The 25,445-nt window shown below is 38.8% G+C and overlaps 1 protein-coding gene across 2 annotated transcripts in view; it reads right to left on the minus strand.

Annotated features, from left to right (window-relative positions):
* VSTM4 (V-set and transmembrane domain containing 4) overlaps positions 1-25,445 on the minus strand; it is a 135,429-nt gene that overhangs the window by 71,298 nt on the left and 38,686 nt on the right. For both annotated transcript variants that reach the window (XM_027861089.1, XM_027861082.1), the window contains exons 3-4: positions 21,265-21,333; positions 12,159-12,266 (exon numbers count right to left, since the gene is read on the minus strand). In XM_027861089.1, coding sequence (XP_027716890.1) covers positions 12,159-12,266; positions 21,265-21,333 — 177 coding nt within the window. The remainder of the gene's footprint in view (positions 1-12,158; positions 12,267-21,264; positions 21,334-25,445) is intronic.

Here is a 25,445-nt window from a genome sequence, read left to right on the forward strand (position 1 = left end):
AAGAAGAAGAAGAAGAAGAAGAAGAAGAAGAAGAAGAAGAAGAAGAACGACATTGGCTGGGCCCAAAGGGAAACAGTTTAAATAAGATGGAAGCCTGACCCTAATGGAGCTTGTGAAATAAGACTAGAAGTGACCCCCTTTCTTCTATCCCACACATGTTATATAAAAGTTCTTGTATGCCCACACAGGTATCCTGAGGAAACTAGATGACGGCAGGTTGAACAATTCTACATCTTCTAGAATTGGAAGACCTTGGTTTGAGTTCTGTGTCAACTATTTCATAGCTATGTGACCTTAAGTTAGACTAAGAATACTATCAGGAATGCTCAGGCTCAGAATAGACTAAAGGTGGTGAATAATGCTAATGGCAGGGAAAATATGATCTTACCCAGGGGTAGGAAACCTGTGGCCTTGAGGCCATATGTGACCTTCTAAGTCCTCAAGTGCCACCTTTTGACTGAGTCCAAGTTTTATAGAACAAATCCTTTTATTCAGGATTGTTCTGTGAAGTTTAGATTCAGTCAAAAGGCCTTACTTGAGGACCTAGAAGGCCACATAAGGCCTCAAGGCCGCAGGTTCTCCAACCCTGGTACCTATATTGGGAGAAAGGGCAGCTAGGTTGCACAGTGGATAAAGCACTGGGTCTGGAATCAGGAAGACTCATCTTCATGAGTTCAAATCTGGCCTCAGACATTTACTAGCTGTGTAACCCTGGACAAGTTGCTTAACCCTGTTTGCCTCTGTTTCCTTATCTGTAAAATGCACTAAAGAAGGAAACGCCAAACCATTCCAGTATCTTTGTCAAGAAAACCTCAAATGGGGTTATGGAGAGTCAGACACAACTGACACTATTGAACAATAACATATTGGGGAAAAGAGGAATATCAGAAAAAGAAAGGAAAAGAATGATGCTCCAAGTGGATGGGAAGATGAGAGTGAATGATTTAGAGAGGGAAGAACTACTCAACTCTTGTTTTGCTTCTATTTTCTCTGCTAAGACAAAGGAAAAACAAACAAAAAATAACTAATGGAGAATTGATAAGGATAGGAACTGGACCTATGGCAGTTAGGTGGTGCAGTGGGTAGTGCATTGGGCCTAGAGTCAGGAAGACCTCCATTCAAATCCAACTTCAGACACTTTCTAGCCATGTGATCCTGGACATGTTATATAACTGCTATCTGTTTCAGTGTCCTCATCTATAAAATGAGGATAATGACAGAACCTAAATTATAGGATTGTTTTGAGGATAAAATGAAATTATATTCATAAAGCATTTTAAAATCTTAGAGCATTGTATTAATGTTAACCATTCTTGGTATGATGTCACTGACACTGGGGACTCTTGGGTGAGGAAATTCACTCTACCAAGGCAAGTCAGCCCCTTCTTGGCCACTGGTAGTCTAAAAAAGCTGCCTAGAACACTGAGGATAAGAGACTTGCCCAGGGTCACACAGTCTGAAAGTGTCAGATATGGTACTTGAACCCAGTTCTTTTTGGTGCTGAGACTTGCTCTCTGTCCACTACATCAAGCCCAAAGTTGATAGGCAGGAAAATTAGGGAGAAAGTATAGAAATAAAACACCTTGATCAGTTCAGATCACCTAACCAAGATGATTTACATTTGCCAGGGTACTGAAAAAACTGGTAGAAATGACTGCTGACCCATTTTCAGTAATCTTTGAAAGATTTTAGATAACTGGAGAGGTCCTGCATGTTATAGAAAAGAAAATGTGCTAATTTTCTGCAGGGAAAGGGGAGGGGAGGGGAGAGAAGGGCATATTACCAGAATGTATTATTAAAGGGATGATTTAACATCCAGAAATGGAAATAGCCTTACTTTTTTTTAAATACAGTTATTGTGCTAGTAGACCAGCATGATTTGGTAGACATAATTTCACCAGATTTCAGCAAAATATTTTATAAGTCTCTCATACTATTTTACTGAAGAAGAGAGATGTGGGCTAGATAGTAAGGCAGTTAGGTGAATTCAAAACTGGTTGACCAACTGAACCCCAAAAGTTTAGAAGGAGGCTTCTAGAGGAATGTCCTAGATATCTCCCCTTGGCTCTGTGTTTTTAATTGCTTTATCAGTGAATTAGTTGTGAGGGTGCATATGGTATGCTTATCAAGTTTGCAGATGACACAAAACTGAGGATACTAACATGATGGAATCCAAAGGTCTCCATAGAATAGGAGGAAGAAGAGAGATTTAATAAGACAAAATTTAAGTAATAAAAATGTTAAGTCCCACAGTTGAGTTCTAGGGGTGCAGTGGATAGAGTACGGGGCCTGGAGTCAGGTAGACTCATCTTCCTGATCAAATCTGTCCTCAGACACTGTGTGACCCTGGGCAAGTCACTTAATCGTGTTTGCCTCAGTTTCCACATCTTTTAAAATGAGCTGAAGAAGGAAATGGCAAACCACTCCAGTATCTTTGCCAAGAAAATCCCAAATATGGACATGAAGAGTCAGACATGTCTGAAAATGACTGAACATACACAGCAGGGTTCAAAAATCAACTTCATCAATAGGAGGTATGAGAGGAGTGTAGGGAAAGATGATGGCGGGGGTCACGGTGAACTGCAATTTCAATTAGATTCAACAAGATATAGTAACTATAAGCTAATAGGATACATCCATCATTAAGAAAAGCATTGGGTATAGAATATGAGAGGCAATAGTCCTTCTGGGCTCTGCCCTAGTCAGATTATATCTAGAATATTGTGTTCAATTCAATTTTAGGAAGAAGATTGATAAAATAAAGTGGAAAAGGAGGATGTCCAGGATGTCTAGACCCTCAATGCCATACCATGAAAGGATTGATCAAAGGAATGGGGTATATTTAATCTGGAGTAGAGAAGCTTTAGTGGAATGATTACAGCTGTCTTTAAATATTTTAAAAGCTATCATATGAGAAGTGAATTATTCTTCTGTCTGACCCCAGTGGGAAGACAGGAGCAATGGACAGAGGTTGTTGAGTAACAAAACTAGATTCAAGGTAAGGGATTTTCTTTTATACCTAGAGCCATTGAGAAGTGGAATGAAACGAAACAAGAAAGTAGAGAAGCCAATAGAAAAAGTGGATTTCCTTTATCCTATTTGCTGAGATCAGAGACCCAATTTGACCTCCTCTATACAATAAAATGTAGCAAACTACGTATTCCTTTGTAGAAATATCTTGGGGGCAGCTAAGTTGTGTAGTGAATAGAGTGCCAGGCTTGGGGCTGGGAATGCTCATCTTCCTGAGTTCAAGTTTGGCCTCAGACACTAACTAGCTGCATGACCTTGGGCAAGTCACTTAACTCTATTTGCCTCAGTTTCCTCATCTGCAAAATGAACTAGAGAAGGAAATGGTAAACCACTCTAGTATCTTTGCCAAGAAAACCCCAAATGGGATCATGGAGAGTCAGATAGGACTGGAAAAAAAGCAATTCGACAAACATAAATACCTGAATCTGGTATTTTCCTGTGAATAGCTTAACAAATCAATTAGATTAGCTTTTTGGCTGACTGATGAAAAAATCAATATTCAGTCATTAAGACCACTTAAAAGAAGGATTTGAATGAATAGAAGTCAATTCAGAGAAAAAGCCTGTACTAGGGAAATAATATATACATACACACATATATACATATATTGTGTATGTGTATATATATACATATATTATATATAAATACATATGCATACATACATGTATATATATATATATATATATATATATATATATATATAAACATGCATACCCAATACTGTTAAAACAGTCTTTCTGGTCATCTCAGAGGGGCATGCTATGCTTAGTATAGTGTCTTGAAAATAATAATCACACAGTCCACATATATTGAATGAATTCCTCTTCTGGGCTCCATCATTTCTTGTCCATGGTACTTGGTGTTTTAGATGCTGTAGATATTCAAGCTGACACTTCTCCACAAAGCCTCACCTCTGGCGAGGCTCCTCTGGTCTAACGAGGCAATAAGGAGTTTGCAATTAAGTTGCAGAGAGGGAGAGGAGTTGCTTTTTGCATTCTGTCTTACTTTTACTGAGCAGCAGCCTGGAGGAAAGGATTTGTCTTAAAGTCAGGAAGGCAAAATTCAAGTCCTGCCTCTGACGGTGACTAGCTAAGTGAGCATGGACAAGTCCTTTGATCTCTTAGTCCCCTGGGAAACTCAATAAGGCTATAAAATTATAGAGGAGTTGCTAAATTAAATCATCAGTAATGGAGTTTCCATAGGATTCCATGTCTATGAAATTACAGGTCTGAAATAAAGAAGAAAAATAAATTTGTTCCTTCCAAGAGCAACATTACCCAGCAGTATATGAATAACCTTCAAAATGATTCATCTTACCGAATAAAATGATCCTTGAAGGAAGGGATTATCTCAGTTTTCTATTTAAACCCCCAGAACTTGGTACATAGTAGGTGCCTATTAAATGCTTGTTGAATGATCAAGTTGTCTCCTCTATATCACTCGGTTTCTCCCAGGAGGGAGAACTAGCAGAATGATCGACATTTCAATATTCTTTCTACCCTCACCCAAACTGAACACTGAACATGAAAGCAAAACACCAACCTCCAGGTTTCTTTGAGTCTATGAGTTTCTCTTAAGACTCTTACTAAGAGTCAACCATTGCAATCCAGTATCTCTTGGTTAAGGGAGTTGGAGTCTTTATCTAACATTGAGAGATAAGGTTTAGAAACTGCTAGAAAATATTTATAGTAGCCTTTTTGTGGTGGCTAAGAACTGGAAATCTCAAGGATACCCATAAATTGGGAATGGCTAAACAAGCTGTGGTATGTGATTGTAATGGAATATTATTGTGCTGTAAGAAATGACAAATAGGATGATTTCAGAAAAACCTGGAAAGACTTACATGAACTGATGCAAAGTGAAGTGAACAGAACCAGGAGAACTTTATACACAATAACAACAATATTGTTTGATGAAGAACTGTGAATGACTTAGCTATTCTCAGCAATACAATGATCCAAGACAATCCCAAAGGACTAATGATGGAGCATACTATCCACCCCCAGAGAAACAACTGATATTGTTTAAATACAGACTGAAGCATGCTATTTTTCACTTTCCTTCTTTATTTTCTTTTATTTGAGTCTTCTTGTACAAAATGGAATATGGAAATGTTTTACATGAAAAAAAAAATTGTTAGCCCTCCTGTTTGCTGGATTCCCATTCTACCACAAGGGGGAAAAAGATGAAATGCTGCAATATTTTGCATGGGATGGCTGCAACCACAATAAACAGATGAGTTTATTAGGATCCAAACTGAAGTCTTCTTTCAAAGACAACTTGCTTGGGGAAACTTGAGGAATAAATCATGGAGGCCTGTTGGCCACAATATTTTGTATTTTCCAATGTGACTCATAGTTGCAAAACCCATTAACCCGTAATGAGGAGATCCTGATATTATTGGCATTCACTGAAGAACATAACAAGCTTTATTGCATTGAAAAGGAATTAAATAGCATGTTTTTGCTTGGCAAGCCAACAGGTGTGTTCAATTAAAAACAAATCTGCCCTTTAAAATAAGGCATCTAAAAATACAAAATTAAACTGGCATTTAAATAAAAACAACAAAGAAGAGAGTATATAGAAATAAATGTGCCAGCACTTTGTGCTTAGCCTTGATTTGGCCAAGAGTAGGCATAACCACTACAACAGCCTGTTCAGACAGAATTGCCAAGAAGGGTTAGAGCAGATGGGACTGAGGGGTAAACACTGACTTCCATTGGTATTTGTAAATACCAACATAGTTGGTAAAAATCAAAACTGGATTCTCTTCTGTTTCACAAACTATGAGCAATGTTTCAAGGTGTCAGGAAAATATCCCTCTGCACAGAACCAAGCTCTTAGGAATGAATTAGATAGTGACCATCTGAAAGACATAGGAATTTCCATATTCATACAAGTCCTAATGGAGTTACTCATATGCTCAGGATATATAGCACCAGCTTCCAAGATAAGACTTAGAAGATTCCTCAGATAAAGGAAATACAATAATTGACAATAATAATAAAAAATAGCATTTATATATTAAGCTTTGCAAAGTGCTTCCTATTAACTCATTTAATCTTTACAATTTAAACCTGTGAGGTAAGTGCTATTATTATCTCCATTTTATAGATGAAGAAACTGAGACACACGGAGGTTAAATGAATTGTTCTAGTTCACACAGCTAATGAGCAATTCAGGCAGGATTTGATCTCATGTCTTCCTGATTCTAAGTCCCTATCCATTGTTCCACCTAGCTGCCACTGACCCACTGGATCTAGATTCCTCGTTCCACCACTCTAACTAATTGAGGTGTTTTAAGTACAGGGTAGATTAGCCCAAGTCAAGCTTGTCCAGGAAAAGTGAGACATTTCCTATAAAAGGGAAGCTTCCATGGGCATAGCTCATCTCTCTGGGAGCCATCCTAGCTATGATGTCTAGCTTAATCCCAGCCACTGCTGGATTCTCTGACTCCATCTATGGCCCCTTTAGTATGTACCTGCCTGTCCTGCTATGTGCTCAGTCTTAGTTCCCCATCTGCAACCTTTCTTGCTCACCCTACTTGTTTTAATCAATCAATAAACCCTTATTACATATCTACAGTACTATGCATTCTGCTATGTGCTGGGGTTACAGAGACAAAAGTGAATCGATGAACAGTCCCAGCTCTTAAGGAACTGATGTTCTATCAATGGAGTCCTAGTCAAAACTGCTACACTGGCCCATATGACCAGCCCCTGTTCCATTCTCTATCTGGTTTTCCTGATCTCAATTCTTGCCTGCCTGACTAATCACTCAGTCTAATCCTCCACCTTGAATATTCATTACTGATACCTGCCAGACTGATCTTACCTGGCCCTAGCCCCACCCTAGGTCATACCCCTAGACCATCACAGGTAAACATCAATCTAACTAGTTGGCAAAGTCCTATTCTATAAAATGGTAGGAATAAAAGGATCATTATGAACAAATACAGCTGGAAATGACTCCCAACCCTGGTATCTAATCAACATTTACGAAGTGTCTTCCCTGTACAGGTTTCTGGGGATGCAAAGACAAAATGGAGAGCTGTCCTTGACCTCAAGGTGCTTATATTTTACTGAGAGTAGGGGTAAAATATAGAAACAGATATCCATATGCATGATCACTTGAAGAAAAGGGAAACAGTACTATTGGGAACAGGAAATATGTCCTGTTGGAGGGAGAATTTGAGCTAAGCCTTGAAGGAAGTTAGGGATTCTAAGAGGTAGAGGTAGAGGTAGGAGATGAGGAGGACTGTATTCTAGACAGAGAAGGTAACTGGACAAAATTGCATGTAAATAGGCCATGAAGCAGTAAGTTTGGGTAAAAGTAAATAAGGCAGTCTGACACATAAAGGGAATAATGCGTAATAAGTCTGAAAAGGGAGGATGAACCCCAGACCATGAAAAGCGTGTCTAGCTGAGGAGTCTGTTTTTATCTTAACAATAATAGAGAACCACCTCAAGTTCTTGAGAAGGACAACTACCTGGTTGTGCTTGTGCTTTAGGAAGATGATTTTGGCTTTCATATGGAGGATGGATTGGAGAAGGGAATGCCTGGAATTTGGTGAGTCCAATTAGAAGACTTGTAACAGTCTAGGTCTAGGTAAGAGGAAATGAGGGCCTCAACTAGGGTAGTGTGAGTTGCTGTGTGAATGGAGAGGAGACATAAGAGAGGGAGAGATATGTTGGAGTAAGACCATTTGTCCATGCTGCCTTACACTGGAATATTTCTCTTCCTCTTTCCCTCTCTTCATTCCATCTGTGAACCTAAACACCATCCCCCCCCCCAATCCTAATATTGGCTAATAAGTATGAGTAATTTCAAGGCAAAGGAAGTGGAATGTTTTGAAATGAGTGTCACCAACTACTAAGGCCCTTGAAAGTCCCCTCAGCATCTCCACAAGTCTTATCTACCTACTCATCTTCCATTCATTAAACCTGCTTATCATTAAACATTAGAATTAAAAATAAATAAACAGAATACCCATTTCTTGTTAATAGGAACATAGATTCAAGACTGGAAGGAATTTTAAAGCTCATCTGTTCTAAATCCCTGAATTTTAATGCTTTCCATTTATATCTAATTACTAATATTGCAACAACCTACACATATAAATGGGTTGTATTCCATATCACTGAAGGGAATACCCCTCTATGCAGGAGATCCCAGATCCATCTGATTATTTGAGTATTGCAACAATATTGTTTTTTGTTTTTTTACTATTTCTCATTGTAAAGGTATCATTTTCCAGCCACATTTGGCACATAGTAGGTCTTTGTGGGCTAACCTGGAATACTATTTAAAATACTTTTTTAAGGGAAAGTTATCTTGAAGTCCAAGCTTATCAACTTTTGGAACATAATGTGCTTGCCAAATGCATTTGAGAATATACTGAGTCCTAATTAATCAAACATACAGCTATGACCAGGTGTTAGCTTAGAGCTTTTGTTTTACTTATTTTTTTTAAATCAAGAAATCAAGTGGTCTTAACCGAATTATTCCTAATTCTTTCACTTTACTTTAAGCACCCATGATTTTATCAATGTGGTACTCCACTCCCCAGCATGGATTAAAAGCTCTTTGCCTTACTAGAAATGGCCTTTGGAGGATGTGTTCCATTAATTTGCATATGTTATTAATAGCACCTAAAATTTGCATTTTTTCACCAGCAGTATACGGTAGGCATTTAATGAATGTTATTGATTTGGATTGACAACTTAGGGATTCTCTTTAGGTACCATAACATACATGAGTATACTATTCTAATTAAAATTCCTTAAGGGCAGAGACAATCTTACTTTTATACTTGTATCCTTAGTAATTAGGAGAGGGCACATAGTAAGAGCTTAATAAATGCTTTTTCATTCATTTATTGATTTAAAAAAACAATATATTTACTAACCATACTTACAATGTGTAAAACACTAGAATTTGTAGGTGTGATTTTTCTACTTATGTGCTCAAATACAATGACCCTTGAGTCCCATTTTGGTTGAGTATTGTCCACCAAAAAAGAAACAAACAAGCAAAAATCTTCTAATTAGGTCAGTTTTTCACAGGAAGTTGAATTGCAACATATCAGTGTAGTATGTGCTCTCTTCTGCTTCTGGTTCCCATGATGGAAGCTTAGAAAATTGCAGGATCCTGAGTACCATTGAACGAAGTAGGACTTCTAGCACTATCACCTATCTTCTGTTGAGAAATTCAACATCACTACCAAAAGTTAGCTCTTTAGGGAGTTACTCCAATTACTCAATGGCTGAAGTGCCCTTAAAGTTATAGGTATAAGTGAACAAGAAAAAAAGTCATTGCCTCCATGCTATTCAAAACCAGCAGAGAACAAGAAGGCAGAGCCAAATGCCAAGTTCAAAATGAGTAACAGCTGAGTGAAAAATCTCTTAAGGAAAAAAAAAGCTTTAGATGGGGAGAGACTATTTCTGAATCATGCTACGTCGTTGCTGTGAAGAGGTAATGTAGGACACGTCATATGCTTGGTGAAGTTGGACCAAGAAAAGTGAGTTGGTATCGCTTTTGAGAAATGGATGCTGTTTGGAGTTTATATTTTCAAGAAGGTTTATTCTGGGCAGGTGTGGGCAGAGACGATATTACTTCAAGAGCTGATGCTGTTAGATACAAAGTCAAGTGCACATGACAACCTCTTTTCTGGGTTTTGAGCCCTTAGGTAAGGAAAAGTTGGCCTGGCTCTCAGCAGTTCCATGCTCCCCAACCCATTACATTCTCTGCTGTCTAATACTTGGGCAGGACTGCGATCCCACTGAACTTTCCTTGGACAGTCTGAGTCTGTCCAACACCAAAAGGTGCATGGTACGCATTCCTCTTAGGGACTCCATGACAATAAAACAACTTTAGCATCAGAGAAAAGCAGAAAGGAAATCAATAAACATATAAGTGCCTACTATGTGCCAGGCACTGTGCTAATCATTCATTTATTCATTAATTCCTCTGTAAAATTAATAAGTTGGACCAGATGACCTTTAACATCCCTATTAGATCTAAATCTGCTATCCCAGGATCCTTTGGTCTTTCATTACTTTGATGAATAGATATCAGGTACCCTCAGCTAGGTGGAGCAGTGGATAGAGCTCCAGCCTTGGAGTCAGGAGGACCTGAGTTCAAATCTGACCTCAGACACATAACACTTATTAGCTGTGTGATCTTGGGCAAGTCACTTAACCCCATTGCCTAGCAAAATAAAAAATAAGTTTAAAACAATAGATATTAAGATACCCTTAATGTACTGGACCCCATACTAAATTCTAAGGAGGATGCAAATTTGGATGAATGATATCCCTCACTCTTAAGAAGCTTATAAGGCTTGAGACATACAAACACAGAAGTAGGATACCGAGCAGTTAAAAAGCAATGAATTTGGAGCTGAATGACCTGGGTTCAAATCTCACCTCTAACATTTATTTTCTATGTGATCTTGAGCAAGTCTCCTCTCTGGACTTCAGTTTTCTTACATGTAAAATGAATGAGTTGGACTAGTAACCTCTAAGTTTCCTTCCAGTTAAATCTTGAATCCTATAAAAGCCAATAAACAAAGCAAGGTCGCTAAGGCATTCGGAGGAAGAAATCTCTGATGACATGATTAGGGCAGAGATGATGGTCACAGAGGAGATGGCATTTTAGTTGGGGACTCAAGGATGAATCCGATTTTGTAGGAGGAGGTGGGTGGGCAAGAGCATTCCTACTAGAAGAGGAGCAAAATAATAAAAGTGGTCAAAGGCAAGGCTTATCCTTAAAAATGGCAGATCATAGAATTTGCCTGGAATATGTTAATAAGGACTTGAAACTCATGTGGCAGGGGTGATAGAAAAATGGAAAAATTATTGCAATAGTTAATAGGACTCGGTAACATTATATATTGGGGGTAAGAGAAAGAAGACAAAGTGGATTGTGAGTTTCTGAATATGAATCAGGATAAGAATAAATAGAAATAGAGCAGTCAGGTGGAACAGCTATTTTCAAGGGAAGATAATAAGGGTTTGTGTTGTGATTGTTGTTTTGGTGGGACAGTGTTAAATCATATTCAATTTGAGAAGTCTACAAGATAAATAGGTAGGAATGCTGAAAAAAAATGTCGGTCAAGAAATTGGGATCGATGGGCTTGAAAAGACTTTGAAAAAAAAAGTTTGAAAAGAGCCACCAACATAAAGGTGGTAATAGACACTGCGGGAGTAGATAAAATTGCCACGGGAAATACCATAGAGAGAGAGGAGCAGAAGGCCACAGACAGACCTCAAGGTGGTAGATATACTTAGGTGTGCACTTAGGCACCAAAAAAAGGAAGGAAAGAAGTCACCAGACAAGCAGGAGGAGACCCAGGCTAGTAGAGTCACAGAAGCAATGTGGGTCTGCTCGGTGCTCCCCGAACCCAGTCCTCCATCTTCTCATTCAGTGCCTTCTAACTGGCTGCACTGCCATGCTTGGAATGTCCTCTGGGCTTCCCTGACCCTCTTCAAGACTGAGCTCAAATACCACCTCCTAGAAGAGACCTTTCCTGATCTCCCTCCTCAATACTAGTGCCTTTCCTCTGACATTATCTTCCAATAACATTCTATGTATTTTGTATATAAATGGTTGTTTTTGTATTCATTTTTCCCTATTCCTCATCAGATTGTGAGCTTTCTGATGGCAGGACCATATTTTTATCTTTCTTAATATTTCCAGTGCTTAACCCTGTAACTAGTATGCAATAAGCTCTCAATAAATGCTTATTGACTGACTGAGAAGTCAAGGAAGGAAGGAATTCTGAAAAAGATGGAGGTGGTCAGTGTTCAACTATGTTCACATTTTCCCTTGGTGTTTTGTATATGTGTATGTGTGTGTATATGTGTGTGTGTGTGTGTGTGTGTGTACACCCAAAATCCCTTTGATTTAAAGGGATGAGAAGCAATCTCAGCCTCAAATTCTGCTTCCTCCAGTAGTCTGCTTACTGAGGGATAAAATTTTTCCTGAATCACTATGGGTTTTCAATCAGAGCTGTGTTTTACCAAGAGGCAAAGTGACATCACCTGCCTTTCTAGACTTTATGAGGTCCAGTTACAAGCCTAATGCTTCCACCCCACAGACAGAAGAGCTTGTTCAATGGCCTTTACCTCTCGACTTCCTCTTGTTAAGCAGAGACTGGCAGAGAATGATCAACGTGAAGAGAAGGACGCTGAGAATCCCGATGCAGCACACAAGGACAGCATACATGTAGAGATCTGAAAAGACATGGTGGAGGTCGTGAGGAGGCCTGCGGAGGCTAAGGGATACCATCTCCCAGGGAGGGAAATTGCAAGTTCAAAGTTTCTGAATGAAACATCAAAAAGAGTGTGTGTGTGTGTGTATGTGTGTGTGTGTGTGTGTGTGTGTGTGTGTGTGTGTGTGTACACCCATACTCACAGATTGTTATTTGGTCCTCTTTGAGAACAAAAGACAAACAACAACAGCATACATCTATATATACATATATTACAATTATATTACAAATATATCTTACAGTACTTTTAAACTTTAAATATGTATGCATACATACACAAACATGTATGTATACATTTATTACATGTGTACATGTATTTATACATATAAACATATATATATTATATATTTAAAGCTTAAAACTACCCAAAGATTTTTAGGATACCATATCCATGTGAGTATCTCTATGATATTTATGTATATATGTGTATGTATGTGTGTATTCCTGAAATTCCTAGGACAGTTTTAAACTTTAAATATATAACATATTTATGCATATGTATATGCAATACATAAAATGTGTAAATATTCCTGCTAATTATATAGTGATTATATGTAATTAGAATAAGGGTATATTATTTATATATAAAATATTGTTGTTTAGTCATGTCTGAATCTTTGTGACCCCATTTGGGGTTTTCTTGGCAAAGATACTGGAGTGGTTGGCCATTTCCTTCTCTAGCTCATTTTACAGATGGGGAAACTGAGGCAAACAGGGTCAAGTGACTTGCCCAGGGTCACACAACTAGTAAGTATCTGAGGCCAGATTTGAACTCAGGTCTTCCTGACTCTAGGCCTGGAGCTCTATCCACTGTGCCATCTAGCATTACAGGTATCATTATCCCCATTCTACAGACTAGGAAACTGAAGCTCAGAGAGACAAAGAAGTCCACCCAAAGGGAATCAGCCCATAAGTTCCAGAGGCAGGATTTGAATTCAGTTCCTGCTGATTTCAAGTCTAATACAATACCACATTCTTTCCCTTTCCTCCAAACCCACAAAACAATCCCAGATTTTTAGCTGAGCTGAACCATTTACCAGAAAACAAACACAAAACCTTGAACTCAAATGTGTTTGCGTAGACATCTCTCTCTCTCTCTCTCTCTCTCTCTCTCTCTCTCTCTCTACTGCAGCCCTGCAGACAAATGTAGAGTAGGTTTGCAGAACGGATCAAAGAGTTAGAACTGAGACATGACAGCACAGGTATGTTTCGTGACTCCATTGCAATGTAAAGCTCAGAAATAGTAGAGACTCGTAACTTGGCCCTGAAGTGCAACAAAATACTAAATAGGAACATCATGGGAATGGAGGAGTGATGATAAGGAGACACGGTAGCCAGTCAGGGACTAACAGAAGAGTTAGAGCCTCTGAGCATGGGTCCTAATGAGCAAAATATAACCAGCAAAGGGATTTCTAGAGTCATATGGGAGCCTCTTGCCTGATGAGGTTTCTCAAGGCAATGGCCTTAACGAAATAAACTCCCAAGAAATGCCTGTTGGTGACTATCTGCTGGCACTTGAGAGATATACTGTGGACACCAAAGGGTTATGGGGGCTCTGAGCTCTGGTCTAGCTTTTGCATTTAGGAGGGAGAGAGAACCTAATCTGGGTTGAGTAAAAAAGATAGCTCTAAAGGCTAGCTCTAAAGTCTAACTAGTTTTAGCATTTTAGGATCATAGATTTAGAGCCCCAAAGGACCATGGGGGTCATCTATTAAGGAAATTGAAAACTAGAGAGGTGCCTCAAACTAGGGATTTGCCCAAAGTCACACAAAGAGGCAAAGGCAAGAATAAAATCCAAGCCTTGATGTACTATTTGGCTTTTATCATAGGATTTAACCTCTCGTTTGACTGATAAGGAAAATGAGGTTTATTAACCTATCCATTTCCATGATTCTTTTGGCCTGGGAATCCTCATGTTCCCTATGGAGGGTGTTTGTTCCCTTTCAAGGCCAAGGCCAATGCCAAGGATCCTAGCTTTGCTGGCCTAGGTTAGAAGAGACAGTCCTTCCTTTGTCCTAAGTAATCTGACTTGATAGAGTTAAAAATAAAGCTTTACAAAGTTGGCTCAATTCAGCCAAGCCACTGGGTCCTCCTGGCTAAGAAATGCCAAATAAACAATTTGATAAAATTGTCCTCTTTTCAACCAGTTGTTTTGGAACCACGTAGACAAGGCCAGGGTGTGTAGGTCGTGAGGGGAAATTCAGTACCCTAGGGCCCAGAAGGAACTGATGACAAACACAAGAGAAGACTGTTTCGGTCGCCATGTTATAAAGCAGTCTGGGGCAGGGGTGGAGGGGGGATCTTTACCCCATTGCCCAGAACAACTGATGCTGGACAACAGATTTATTTTCCCTCTTGCTGCCAACCACCTCCCGCAAAGCAGTGCATCTCTGCTGGAGCAGAATAGGGCTAGGCTACTGTCACTTTGCCCAGAATATAGAGTGTGGGCCCATTAATCAGAGAACACTCACAGAGAGTGCTCTGGGGTTCAGCTGTAAATTCTCTCTCTGTTCCTAGCCAGGGCAATTTTTTTTCAGGGACAAAGTCAGAAACCAAACAACCACCCCACCTACCATGATCCCCTGCGCTAGAATTCAGTGTAGGGTAGGGTAATGAGCACTGGATTTGAAGTCTGAAGACCTCAATTCAGAACTTCCTGGATCTTAGACCTTGCCAGAAAATCATTTAACTTTTCTGTCCCTTAATTTCCTAATCTGTAAGATGGGGATATAATATTTACTCTACCGACTTCATGATACCAATGTGAATTTCAGATGAGCTAATTCATGTAAAATGCTCTAAAAAACTGTAAAAGGTTATACCAATGTAAATTGCTACCATAAGTAGCATTAGAATAGCAATATTCTACCATTATTATTCACTCTTTAGTCTTAACATTTGTTTTCTTGTATGACTCCTATAGGATTTAGCAAGACACTTGAACTTCCAAACCAATGGGGCCATGGAGTTGTCTGAGCTTGCCCTTCACTAGCCAGGGCAGTCAGTGTAAATGGGGTTTTGTAGTAATTCATTTTGGAATTAACTTTAAAGAATATTACATTTGCCATTGCACCAGTAATTCCTTCTCCTTTTCCTATCCTCACCCTACAACCCCAATGCTCAGTACCTTATCTATTCACTGACTCCACTTACTACCCTCTCCTTTGTCATTAATTTTCAAAGGGCACAAATGTAATTTTAAAACACAATTGCAAACAGCCATGCAGAAAATATCCACCCATCACTGGCCTCCCTGAAGCAGATGTTGGGCCCAGAAATTTTGTATATGGATTCATGCATGAATAGCAGGAGGGCAAGGGGACAGTAGCCCAATCCCATTTCACCCCAACAGAGCCGCGGTGCTTCAGGGGAGTTAGTTGGCAGAAGGAAGGGGGAAAAATCTCTGTTGCCCAGCAACACTTGTTCTAGGCAAAGGGGTAAAAAGATTCTGTCCCTCAGGACCGCTTTGTAACATGGTGACCTAAACATTCTTTAACCCAGAGGGCAGCAGCCCAGATTCTAACCACTTACATAAGCCAATTTGGAAAGATCAAGAGACAGGATTTTGCTGTCACCCAGGAATAGAATTCCAACAATGTGGACTTCATATAGAAAATACCAATACCCTAACTTTCATATATGAAAATGGAGAACATGGATGCTTAAATGAGCTCCATGAATATCAATGAATCTCTCCGTGTCTCTCAGATTTCTTATCTAGCTTGCAATATCACCTCTCTCGGGGCGAAATATTTGAGAAGTACCCCAAAGGACTTTGACATCTCACCAACAAAAAGTCTAACAAAGCTCTCTCTGTGCTAGAGGCTCACATCCGGCTGAGCTAAGCCCCAGAAGGAGAAAGAGAGATATATATCAGCAGACCTTAGCCTTCCCATCCAAGTACGAAAGGGCAAAGGGGCCTTGCATCAGTCCAGTTTGTTAAAATTACAGCAATGATTTTGCTAAAATTTTGCTTGGGTTAAAATAACAGAAATAAGTTGCTACTGTACAAGTTTTAATGAGGCAACATTCTCAAAATACTGATTTTAAACTATTAAGCATACCTGTTTGATTTTTTTCTTCTGAAAGGCCTTTAACTTCTATTGACATCAAGTCTCTTTGTAGGGATTAGAAGATAAGGTTAGTGGTTTTTGATATGGACTACAGTGCAATGATTTATAGGTAACACATAATATTATCCACTAGATGATATAGTACTGAGCCTGGAGTCAGGAAGACCTGAGTTCAAATCTAGCCTTGGACACTTACTAGTTGTGTGACTCTGAACAAGTCACTTAACCTCTGCTTGCCTCAGTTTCCTCAACTATAAAATAAGAATAAAAATAACACCTCCCAGAATCATTATGAGGATCAAGTGGCATTATGATTAAAAAGTACTTGCCATATAGTGGTCACTTAATAAATGTTTGTTTCCCTTCTTTACAAAAGAGAGTTCATATTTAGTTGAGTTTTAAAGTGTTCTCAATATCCTAATTTTATTACGTTGTAGAGATAGAGACTAGACCTGTGATTTCATTGATACGGAGACATCCTGGGTGATGATACGTCCTCTATAATTGGAAAGTAGCATTTTCTAGTCTTAGAAAACTGACTGAGAGATTAAGTGATTTGTGCAGTGTCACCCAGCTAGTACGTGTCAGAGGTGAGACTTGAACCCAGGTCTTCCTGGCTTCAAGGCCAGAACACTGCCATTCTTCCTCCCTTTATCTCTCTATTATGCTAACTTCTAAATAAATATTTGTATTTTCTAAATCAGCAAAGGCACTGATGTAGAAAGTAGGAGAAGATAGATCTTCAACAGACTCATTGTATGATTGAATAAAAATGTAAATGAGACAATGAAATAGCGCTGGTGGGGATGTGGAGAAGCAGGTACATTCATTCAATGCTGATGGAATTTCAAAGTTGTAAAATTGGTTCAAAGAGCAATCTGAAAATTGCTTACTATGCTTACTATGATCCTAAAATGCAATAAAGTCCCCAAAATAAGCATAGCCTTTTTAACCTAACAATTCGATTGTTTGAAATATACCAGGGAAGTATTATCAACAACAATCAGTTATACATTCAAAGATTTTCATGACCACACCATATGTGATTTTAAAGAAGTAGAAACAAACTCAAAGCCTAATAACAAGGCAATGAATAAATAAATCATGGCACATAAATATAATAGAATCCAATAATGTCATTAAGATCAACAACATGATGAATACAAAGAAACATAATATAATAATCTCTATGAAATACTGCAAAGTTTATTGTTTAAAGCAGAACACACTGCAAACAAACTACAACCTTATGAAAGGAGTAAAAAATGAGAATGGATGAACACAAAGAATCCTGATGAGAACTTTGGTGAGCTGACTGAATTATGGTTATATTTTATTCATTGAAATTAATTCATTGAAAACCAAATATTTACTAAGAAATTTTAGTTGGTATCGGCGTTCAATACTACTTTTAATCAAACAGTTATTTGTAAATAAATAAGCAAATATGACAAACTCTGGCTACTTCAGTTTTCCTATTGCCAACAATAATAATAATAATACTTTCTACCAGATCAGCTACCTGGAAAGTAATGGAATATAAGGTCTGCCTCCACACACACACACACACACACACACACATTATTTGGTGGAAAATCTGCATTCTTGGTTGGAATTTTTATTTTACTGAAAATGGTAACAAGAATATTCTGAATTGAATTTATCATTGAGGATTATGTCAAACCGAAATCTTATGGCTGATCCCTCACAAGAGAGCTAAATTACAAACAAAGAGAAAGATTCTTAGAATCTTTAGGCCAAAGTCCAAACTTGGACAAAGTTCTATTGGGACACATTGAGCAAGACCTTCCACTCTCCATAAATAAACTGCCAAAAAATCTACTCAGATAAAAACTCAATATTTTCCTAATACGCAATTCAATTAAAAAAAAAAAGAAAAACCTAGTATCTCCAATATACTTCTGCCAAAACTCAGAAATAGAGAGATATCATTTTAATTGACATGATCCCTATCTTCTGGAGTTTACAATTCAGTGGAAGAATAAAAAGTATACAGACTATGGTCTGGACTACAGATCTTCTACTTCAGGGCCATCGTGTGCAATGGAGACAGCTGCCTCCAGCTTTGTCCATCTCTTCTGGCAATATGATTAGAAATAGCTGGAGTAATTTGTTTGACCCAAGCTAGCTTCAAGGCAAAAACTAAAGGAGAAAGGAAGGGGTAGGAGTTTTCTACTTTGAACTGTATTCCTAATTAAAAGTGTGTGAGATATGCCATTAAATCAATTAGAGATGAGTCAAAGGATTTCCACATAGTAATGAGAGCTCAGATGAGGTTAGATAGCATAACTTTAAGATGGGCACAGCCAACCTGGATTCATGACTTCCTCTAGCAGTGCTCCACAACTCAGACATTAAAGAAGATCATAGAAGTTACCCAGAGTGACAATTAGCAAAAAAGAAGCAATGAAAAGAGAAGGGGCCAAGAGAGTTGAAGGGTGAAAGTGAGCGTAGCTGATTCAAGGATGATGAGTGGAAATGAAGACAAAACAAGAGTGATAGACTGATATGTGAAACAGAGGTTGTGATGATCTTAGTACAGTGCCTGGCACATAGTAGGCACTTAATAAATGCTTTGTTGATGAGTGTGAAGAATAAGTACAGAGGCATAAAAGGATAGGAAATACACAAAAGTTGACTTCTGTTCAAATCAGGGGATTTCGCGATCTTGGAGGTGGAACAGTTTCAAATAATGGGAATGGAGGTCATAAGTACTGAGAAGATTGAAAAGGAAGGATCTTTTGGAGCACAGGATAACAACCAGTGACCCTAAGAAATGGGTATTCCCTGATTTCATGGCTACCTCATGAGCTCAGTGCCAAAGTATTAGAAGTATAACATGTGAATGTTGAAGTTACTGAAGATAGTTTTGAATGATTAATGTTCACTTGAATAACAAACATTGCTAGAAAAATCTACAATGTACTATTTCCTAATTACAAAATTCAACAAATTCAACAACAAACATTTATTAAGCATCTACTGAATGCAAGCACCATGTTAGGTGCTGGGGACACAAAACCAAAACTGAAACAATTCTTGCCTTCAAAGATATTATATTCTACTGGAGGGGATCAAACATTCATTCAACAAGCATCCGACTTGTATCCACTCTAAGCCAGGCACTATTCTAGAGATATGAAGACAAAAATAGCAATAATCACTGTCTTCAACAAAGAGAGTGTAAAGGGAGGTAATTTAAAATAAATAAAAGTAGGCTAGAGCCAGATTGTAAAGGCTTTAAATGTCTAATGCAAGAATTCATATTTTAGCCTGGAAGGAATAAGGGGTCACTAAAGAAACTTGTTGAACAAGAAGCAGAATGATTGGTCCTTCTTTAGCTCTTAGGAATAATGCTTTCTATGTTTTGTTTGACTTCACATGTAAAACTGATATCAGATTGCCTTCTCAATGGGTGAGGGAGGGCCAAAAGGGAGAGAGACAATTTGAAACTCAACTTTTTAAAAAACAAATGCTAAAAATAATAATAAATGCATGGATGCATGAATAAATGAATAAATAAATAAATAAACGGGAAAAAAGGAATAATGCTTTGGTAGCTGTGTGGAGAATGGACTGAAGTGGGGAGAAACTTGAGGCAGGGATACCAATTAGGAGATTATTGAAATAGTCCAGATGAGAGGGTATGAGGGCCTAAATTGGGATTCAGTCCTATGAGTAAAAAAGGGGGCACAGATACAAGAGATGTTGTGGGGGTAGATTTGGTAAGATTTAGCAACTAAGTACACATGGAGGGAGTGAGGGAAAGGAGAGAGATATGACTCCAAGGTTGTGCACCTTGATGACTGGAAGGATTGGGGTGTCCTCAACAAAAATAGGGAAGTTACATTTGGGGAAAAAGATAAGTTCTCTTCTGAATATGTTGGGTTTGAAATGCCAATGTGATATCCAGTCAGAAATTTGTAATAGGTAGTTAATGATGTGAGGCTACCGCTCAGAAAAGTATGAGTGTTAAGTCATTTTTCAGTCATGTCCAACTTTTTGTGACCCCATTTGGGGTTTTCTTGGCAAAGATACTAGAATGTGTTGCCATTTCCTTCTCCAGCTCTTTTTACAGATAAGAAAACTGAGGCACACACAATCAAGAGACTTGCCCAGGGTCACACAGCTAGTCTGAAGCTAGATTTGAACACAGAAAGATGAGTCTTCCTGACTCCTGGCCTGGACCTCTATCCATTGTGCCTGAAAATATAAATATGGCAGACAAAAGAGGCTGAAGTCCATTGTATAAGAAAAAAAAAAAAGAATTGGCTCTCTCATTATTGAAGTCATTTGTAGGTCGCTTATGACCATATCATGTAAACATTTCATAATAATAATTTATTGTGCCTTTTTTAATCAACCTCAGTGATTTCCAAACTGAACTTTAAATTTCTTTAGAAATCCATGAAAGAAAGTACTGTCATGGCAAACAGATTGGAATTCTGGGGCATAGATTTAGATCTAGATATTAGAGGCTATTGAGTTCACCCTCCTCACAGATAAGGAAACTGAGGCTAAAAGAGGTTAAGCAACTTACTTGCCTGGGGTCACATAGCTAAAAGTGTCTGAGGCAAGATTTGAACTCAGGTCTTCCTAGCTCTAAATCCAGGCCTCTTTTCACTGTGTAGCCTAGCAGTCAAGCACTATATAAATGCTATCTCATCATCACATCATTGTTATCATCATCTCTAAGTTTGAAACACACTCTTTCACACCATCTGGGTGCCATTTAACTGATATCTAAGTATAGGCAAAAGGGAAGATAAATATGGTTGCCATAGTAAAACTGAAAACCTAGATTTATGATTCCCTTTCTTATCCATGGTTAGTGGCATTTGATTGTGAGGGTAATTGATACTTTACCTTCAAAAAATGCCCACGTCTCTTTCTTTTTCTCAAAAGTGGAGTCATTTGATGCTTTGGGAGAAATCACTAAAAAAAAAAGGGAAAAAAGAGGATTAACAAAAAATACATGGAACTCAAAGGAATATCCTTAATGTCTTCTACCAGGGTAACAGGAAGGAGAGTCAATAACTAACTAGAATAAATCTAAGCCCATCTTCAAAATATTTCAGAAACATCAACAACAATAATACCAACTTAATATTTATAGAAATCCTCTCTTTTTTGGTATGCAGTGATATATTTGTTGTTGTTCAGTCATTTCAGTCATGTCCAACTCTTTGTGATGTTATTTGGGGTTTTCTTAGCAAGACTACTGGAATGGTTTGTCATTTTCTTCCCCAGCTCACTTTACAGATGAAGGAAACAGGCATAACAAGGTTAAGTGACATGCCCAGGGTTACACAGCTAGTGAGTGTCTGAGGCCAGATTTGAACTCAGGAAGATATTCCTGACTCTAGTCTTGGTGCTCTATCCACTGCGCCACTTGACTGCTCTGTAAAGTGTTTCACAAAATTTAAATGACTATATTTAGAAGTTTCAGAATTGCAAGGAAATCCTCATTAAGTCCAACACATACTGGAAAAAAAAACTTCACTACCAAAAAAACTCCACCAGTAGTCATCCAACCTTTGCTTTCAAGTCGTCCAATGAGTGGGAACTCACTGCCTCCCAAGCAGACTCATTCTCCTTTTTAATAGCACCACCTATTAGGAAACTTCTCTTTGCATCATGGAAACCTCCACACACTGTTCCTAGTGCTGCCCTCTTGGACCAAGCAGAATAAATAGAATTCTTGATTCAGTTTTGTTTTGTTTTTTAAATCCTCAAAGACAGCCACCATAATTCTGCTACTCTGACTCAATCTTCTCTTCTCCAAGGTAACCATCCACATTTCCTTTGACTAATCCTCAGAATGTGTGGATTTGGATGCCCCTCATCATCCCAATTGCTTTCCTCCAGAAAGTCTCTGGCTTATCAATAGCCTGCCTAACTATGGCACTCAGAACTGGAAACAGCCCCCCAGACGACATCTGACCAAAGCAGACTAAGCAAGGCTTTCGCTGCCTCATTTCCAGAAGGTACACCTTTCTATAGCATCCAACATCCCATAAACTTTAGCTGGTGTATCACCCAACTGACACGTATGGAGCTTGTAGCCCACTAACCCTCCCAGATCTTTTTCAGAAAAAAGTGCCATCCCACCATAAACATAAACTATTGTTGTTGTTCTTTACTTGCCAAGAGATGCGCCTATGTCTGAGGCATATCTAAGCTATCCAGTCAGAGAAAAGAACGGGATCCACTCACAGCATAATGACAGGAGTCCACCTTGAAGCAGCTACACTGTGGGGAAGGTCTACTGGAGAGTGAATTAGTTCCTTCTTTCAGAATGCATTGAGACAACGTATACTTGCCAATCCCCTTTTTCCTTCAGTCAGACACAGTGGACAGAGGAGACAAGATTGGAAAAACAAGACATAGAGGAAATGTATGGAGTGTTCTTGGGCAGCAAAGGAGAATAGAGTCAGGGGCACCTATCTCATCTTATGTAGTGGAATCTGTTAAGGCCAAACCTCATTTTCAATGCCAGCATTGCTCATTGCATCATTTCATTCAGCCTCAAGCCTTACACACAAAGAGAGTGTCTCTCTCTCCTGCTCCCCTCATAAGTTCAGGACCAGGTTGAGGAAATCTATGTGGTTTTAGATAGAAGAATAAATTTTAAAATAATATTCTAGGTCTTAACAGGAAATATGAAAATCTCGCTATGTTTTCCAATCCCTCAAACCAAAGCTACACTATAAAATCCTAGCCCCCAAACCAAAATCTAGCTACCTATTTGTTGAGAATAGATGAGAGAAATAATATATGTAATAATAATAATGAATAGTAGTTATAGCACCTATGCATCAAGCACTGTGCTAAGCACCTTTTACAATTATCTCATCTGATCCTCACAACAACCCTAGGAAGGTAAGTGCTATTATTACCTCCCTATTTTACAGGTGAGAAAACTGAGGCAGACAGGGATTAAATGACTTGTCTAGGATCACATAGTAAGTGTCTGAAGCTAGATTGAACTCAGGACTTCCTGAAGAATTATCCAGTAGAGGAAGGATAAAGCTTGTTCAGCCTGGTCCCAAAGGGATGGATGAAAGTTACAAAGAGGAAATTTTTATCCTAACAAAGAAGGAAGAACTTCCTAACAATAAGAACTACCCAAAAATGGAACTGGTAATTTCAGAGAGCAATGACTTCCTGGTCACTGGGGTTTTCAAGCAGATGTGGAATAACCGCTAGTCACTTGAGGCAGACGGTGAGGAAAAGTCAGGCTCTGTAGGCAGTGGCCCTAAGCTTAAATCCTGGCTCTGTGTGACCTTTGGCAAGTCACTTTGACTCTGAGACTCAGCTTCTTATCTGTAATATGGGGGACTGAATTATATGACCTCTAAGATCATTAAGTTTATAATCCTTCTAATTTTTAGAATTGTTCTAAGTAGATTAAATTAGGGAACAACTTGGGGACTCCTAATGGTCTCACTGGTCTTCACTAAAACACCCTTTAAAAGTTAAGCGCACCACACTGGCTCATGCAGGTTGTTTAGACCCCACTGCCCACTCTCAGCCAGATTATTCTTATGGCAAAGTGAATCAGCATTATTTTCTGCTCACCCAATTTAAATTATTTCTATCCCCAAGCACATTGGAAGGGGCTATATCAAAGGTTATATTAATCCTTCCCTTTCATTTTGAACACCAGGGAACAATAATTTTTTTTTCCCTTCTGCTGTTTGACTTGTATAGAGGCATTATTGGGCATAGGGAAAATGTGGAGAGGCTGAAAATAATTACAGGAGGTCATGTTATGAGGTCACCTGGCTTATGAGTTCTAAGCCTTCAGGGAATCACTTGTGGCCCTCTCTTGCTTTCTTGCTACGTTAAAGAACAGAGGATCCAGTCCTTTGTGAATGAGCTCTCAGAGGGCATTTGCTCTTCAGCCTAATAGCTACGACAATCCTTGTACAAGATAAGGCTTGTTTCTACAAGCACGAGCTAATGAAAAGCAGGGGCACGTGGAGGGAGCACGCTCTTCAGAAGGCAGGGAACCCTTGAGTGGTCTAATCATCGGAGCTGACATCTATATAGGGATTTTCAGTTTGCAAAGCATTTTATATACATTACTTCGGTTGATCCTTGCAACTCAAGGCAGAATGCAGAAAAGAAGGTGGAAAGGGTCCTGGATTTCATGTTATAGGACCTGGGTTGAAATTCTGGATTTCCCATTTATTACCTGTGTGATCTTGGGAGATTAACGTAACCTAGCTGGACCTCAGGTTCCTTATCTGTAAAATGAGGGGACTGAGTGGCTTTGAAGATCCTTCCTAACTCTAAATTTACGATCTTATGATGAACTTGTAGCTAATAATAATAACAGCTATTTATATAGCGCTTACTATATACCAGGCACTGTGCTAACCACTTTACAATTATTCTCTTATTTAATCCTCACAATAACCATGGGAGGTAGGTGCTATTATTATCCCATTTTACAGTTGTGGAAACTGAGGCAAACAGGGTTAAGTGACTTGTCTGAGGTCACACAGCGAGGAAGGGTCTAAGGCTGGATTTGAACTCAGGCCTTCCTGATTCCAGGCCCAGTGCTCTGTGCACTATGGAGCTGCCTTTTATGTGTGCTGTTACTACCCTATTTGACAGATAAGGAAAGTACCATAAGAGGCAGCACAGTACTGTGGAAAGAACATTGGATTTGGAATCAGAGTTCAAGTTACAGTTTTGTTACCAGCTACTTATATGGCCTTGGGTAAATCACTTAACCTCGTTAGGCCTCAGTTTCCTCAGCTGTTAAATGAAAGGATTAGACTAATGATCTTTCAGATCATAGCCAGCATTCATATAGTACACTAAGGTTTGCAAAGTACCTTACATATGTTATCAGAGGCAGATAGGTGGCAAGTCAGAGCGCTGGCCTTGGAGTCAGCAAGACCTGAGTTCAAACCCAGCATTACAAGATACCTACTAGCTCTGTGACCCTAAGCAAGTCACTTAACTTCTGTCAGCCTCAGTTTCCTTAACTGTGAAATGGAATCATAAATATTACCTACCTGCCAGGGTTGTTG

Source organism: Vombatus ursinus, unplaced genomic scaffold, assembly GCF_900497805.2.
Source record: "Vombatus ursinus unplaced genomic scaffold, bare-nosed wombat genome assembly UNPS02000749.1, whole genome shotgun sequence".
Lineage (NCBI taxonomy): Eukaryota > Metazoa > Chordata > Mammalia > Diprotodontia > Vombatidae > Vombatus > Vombatus ursinus.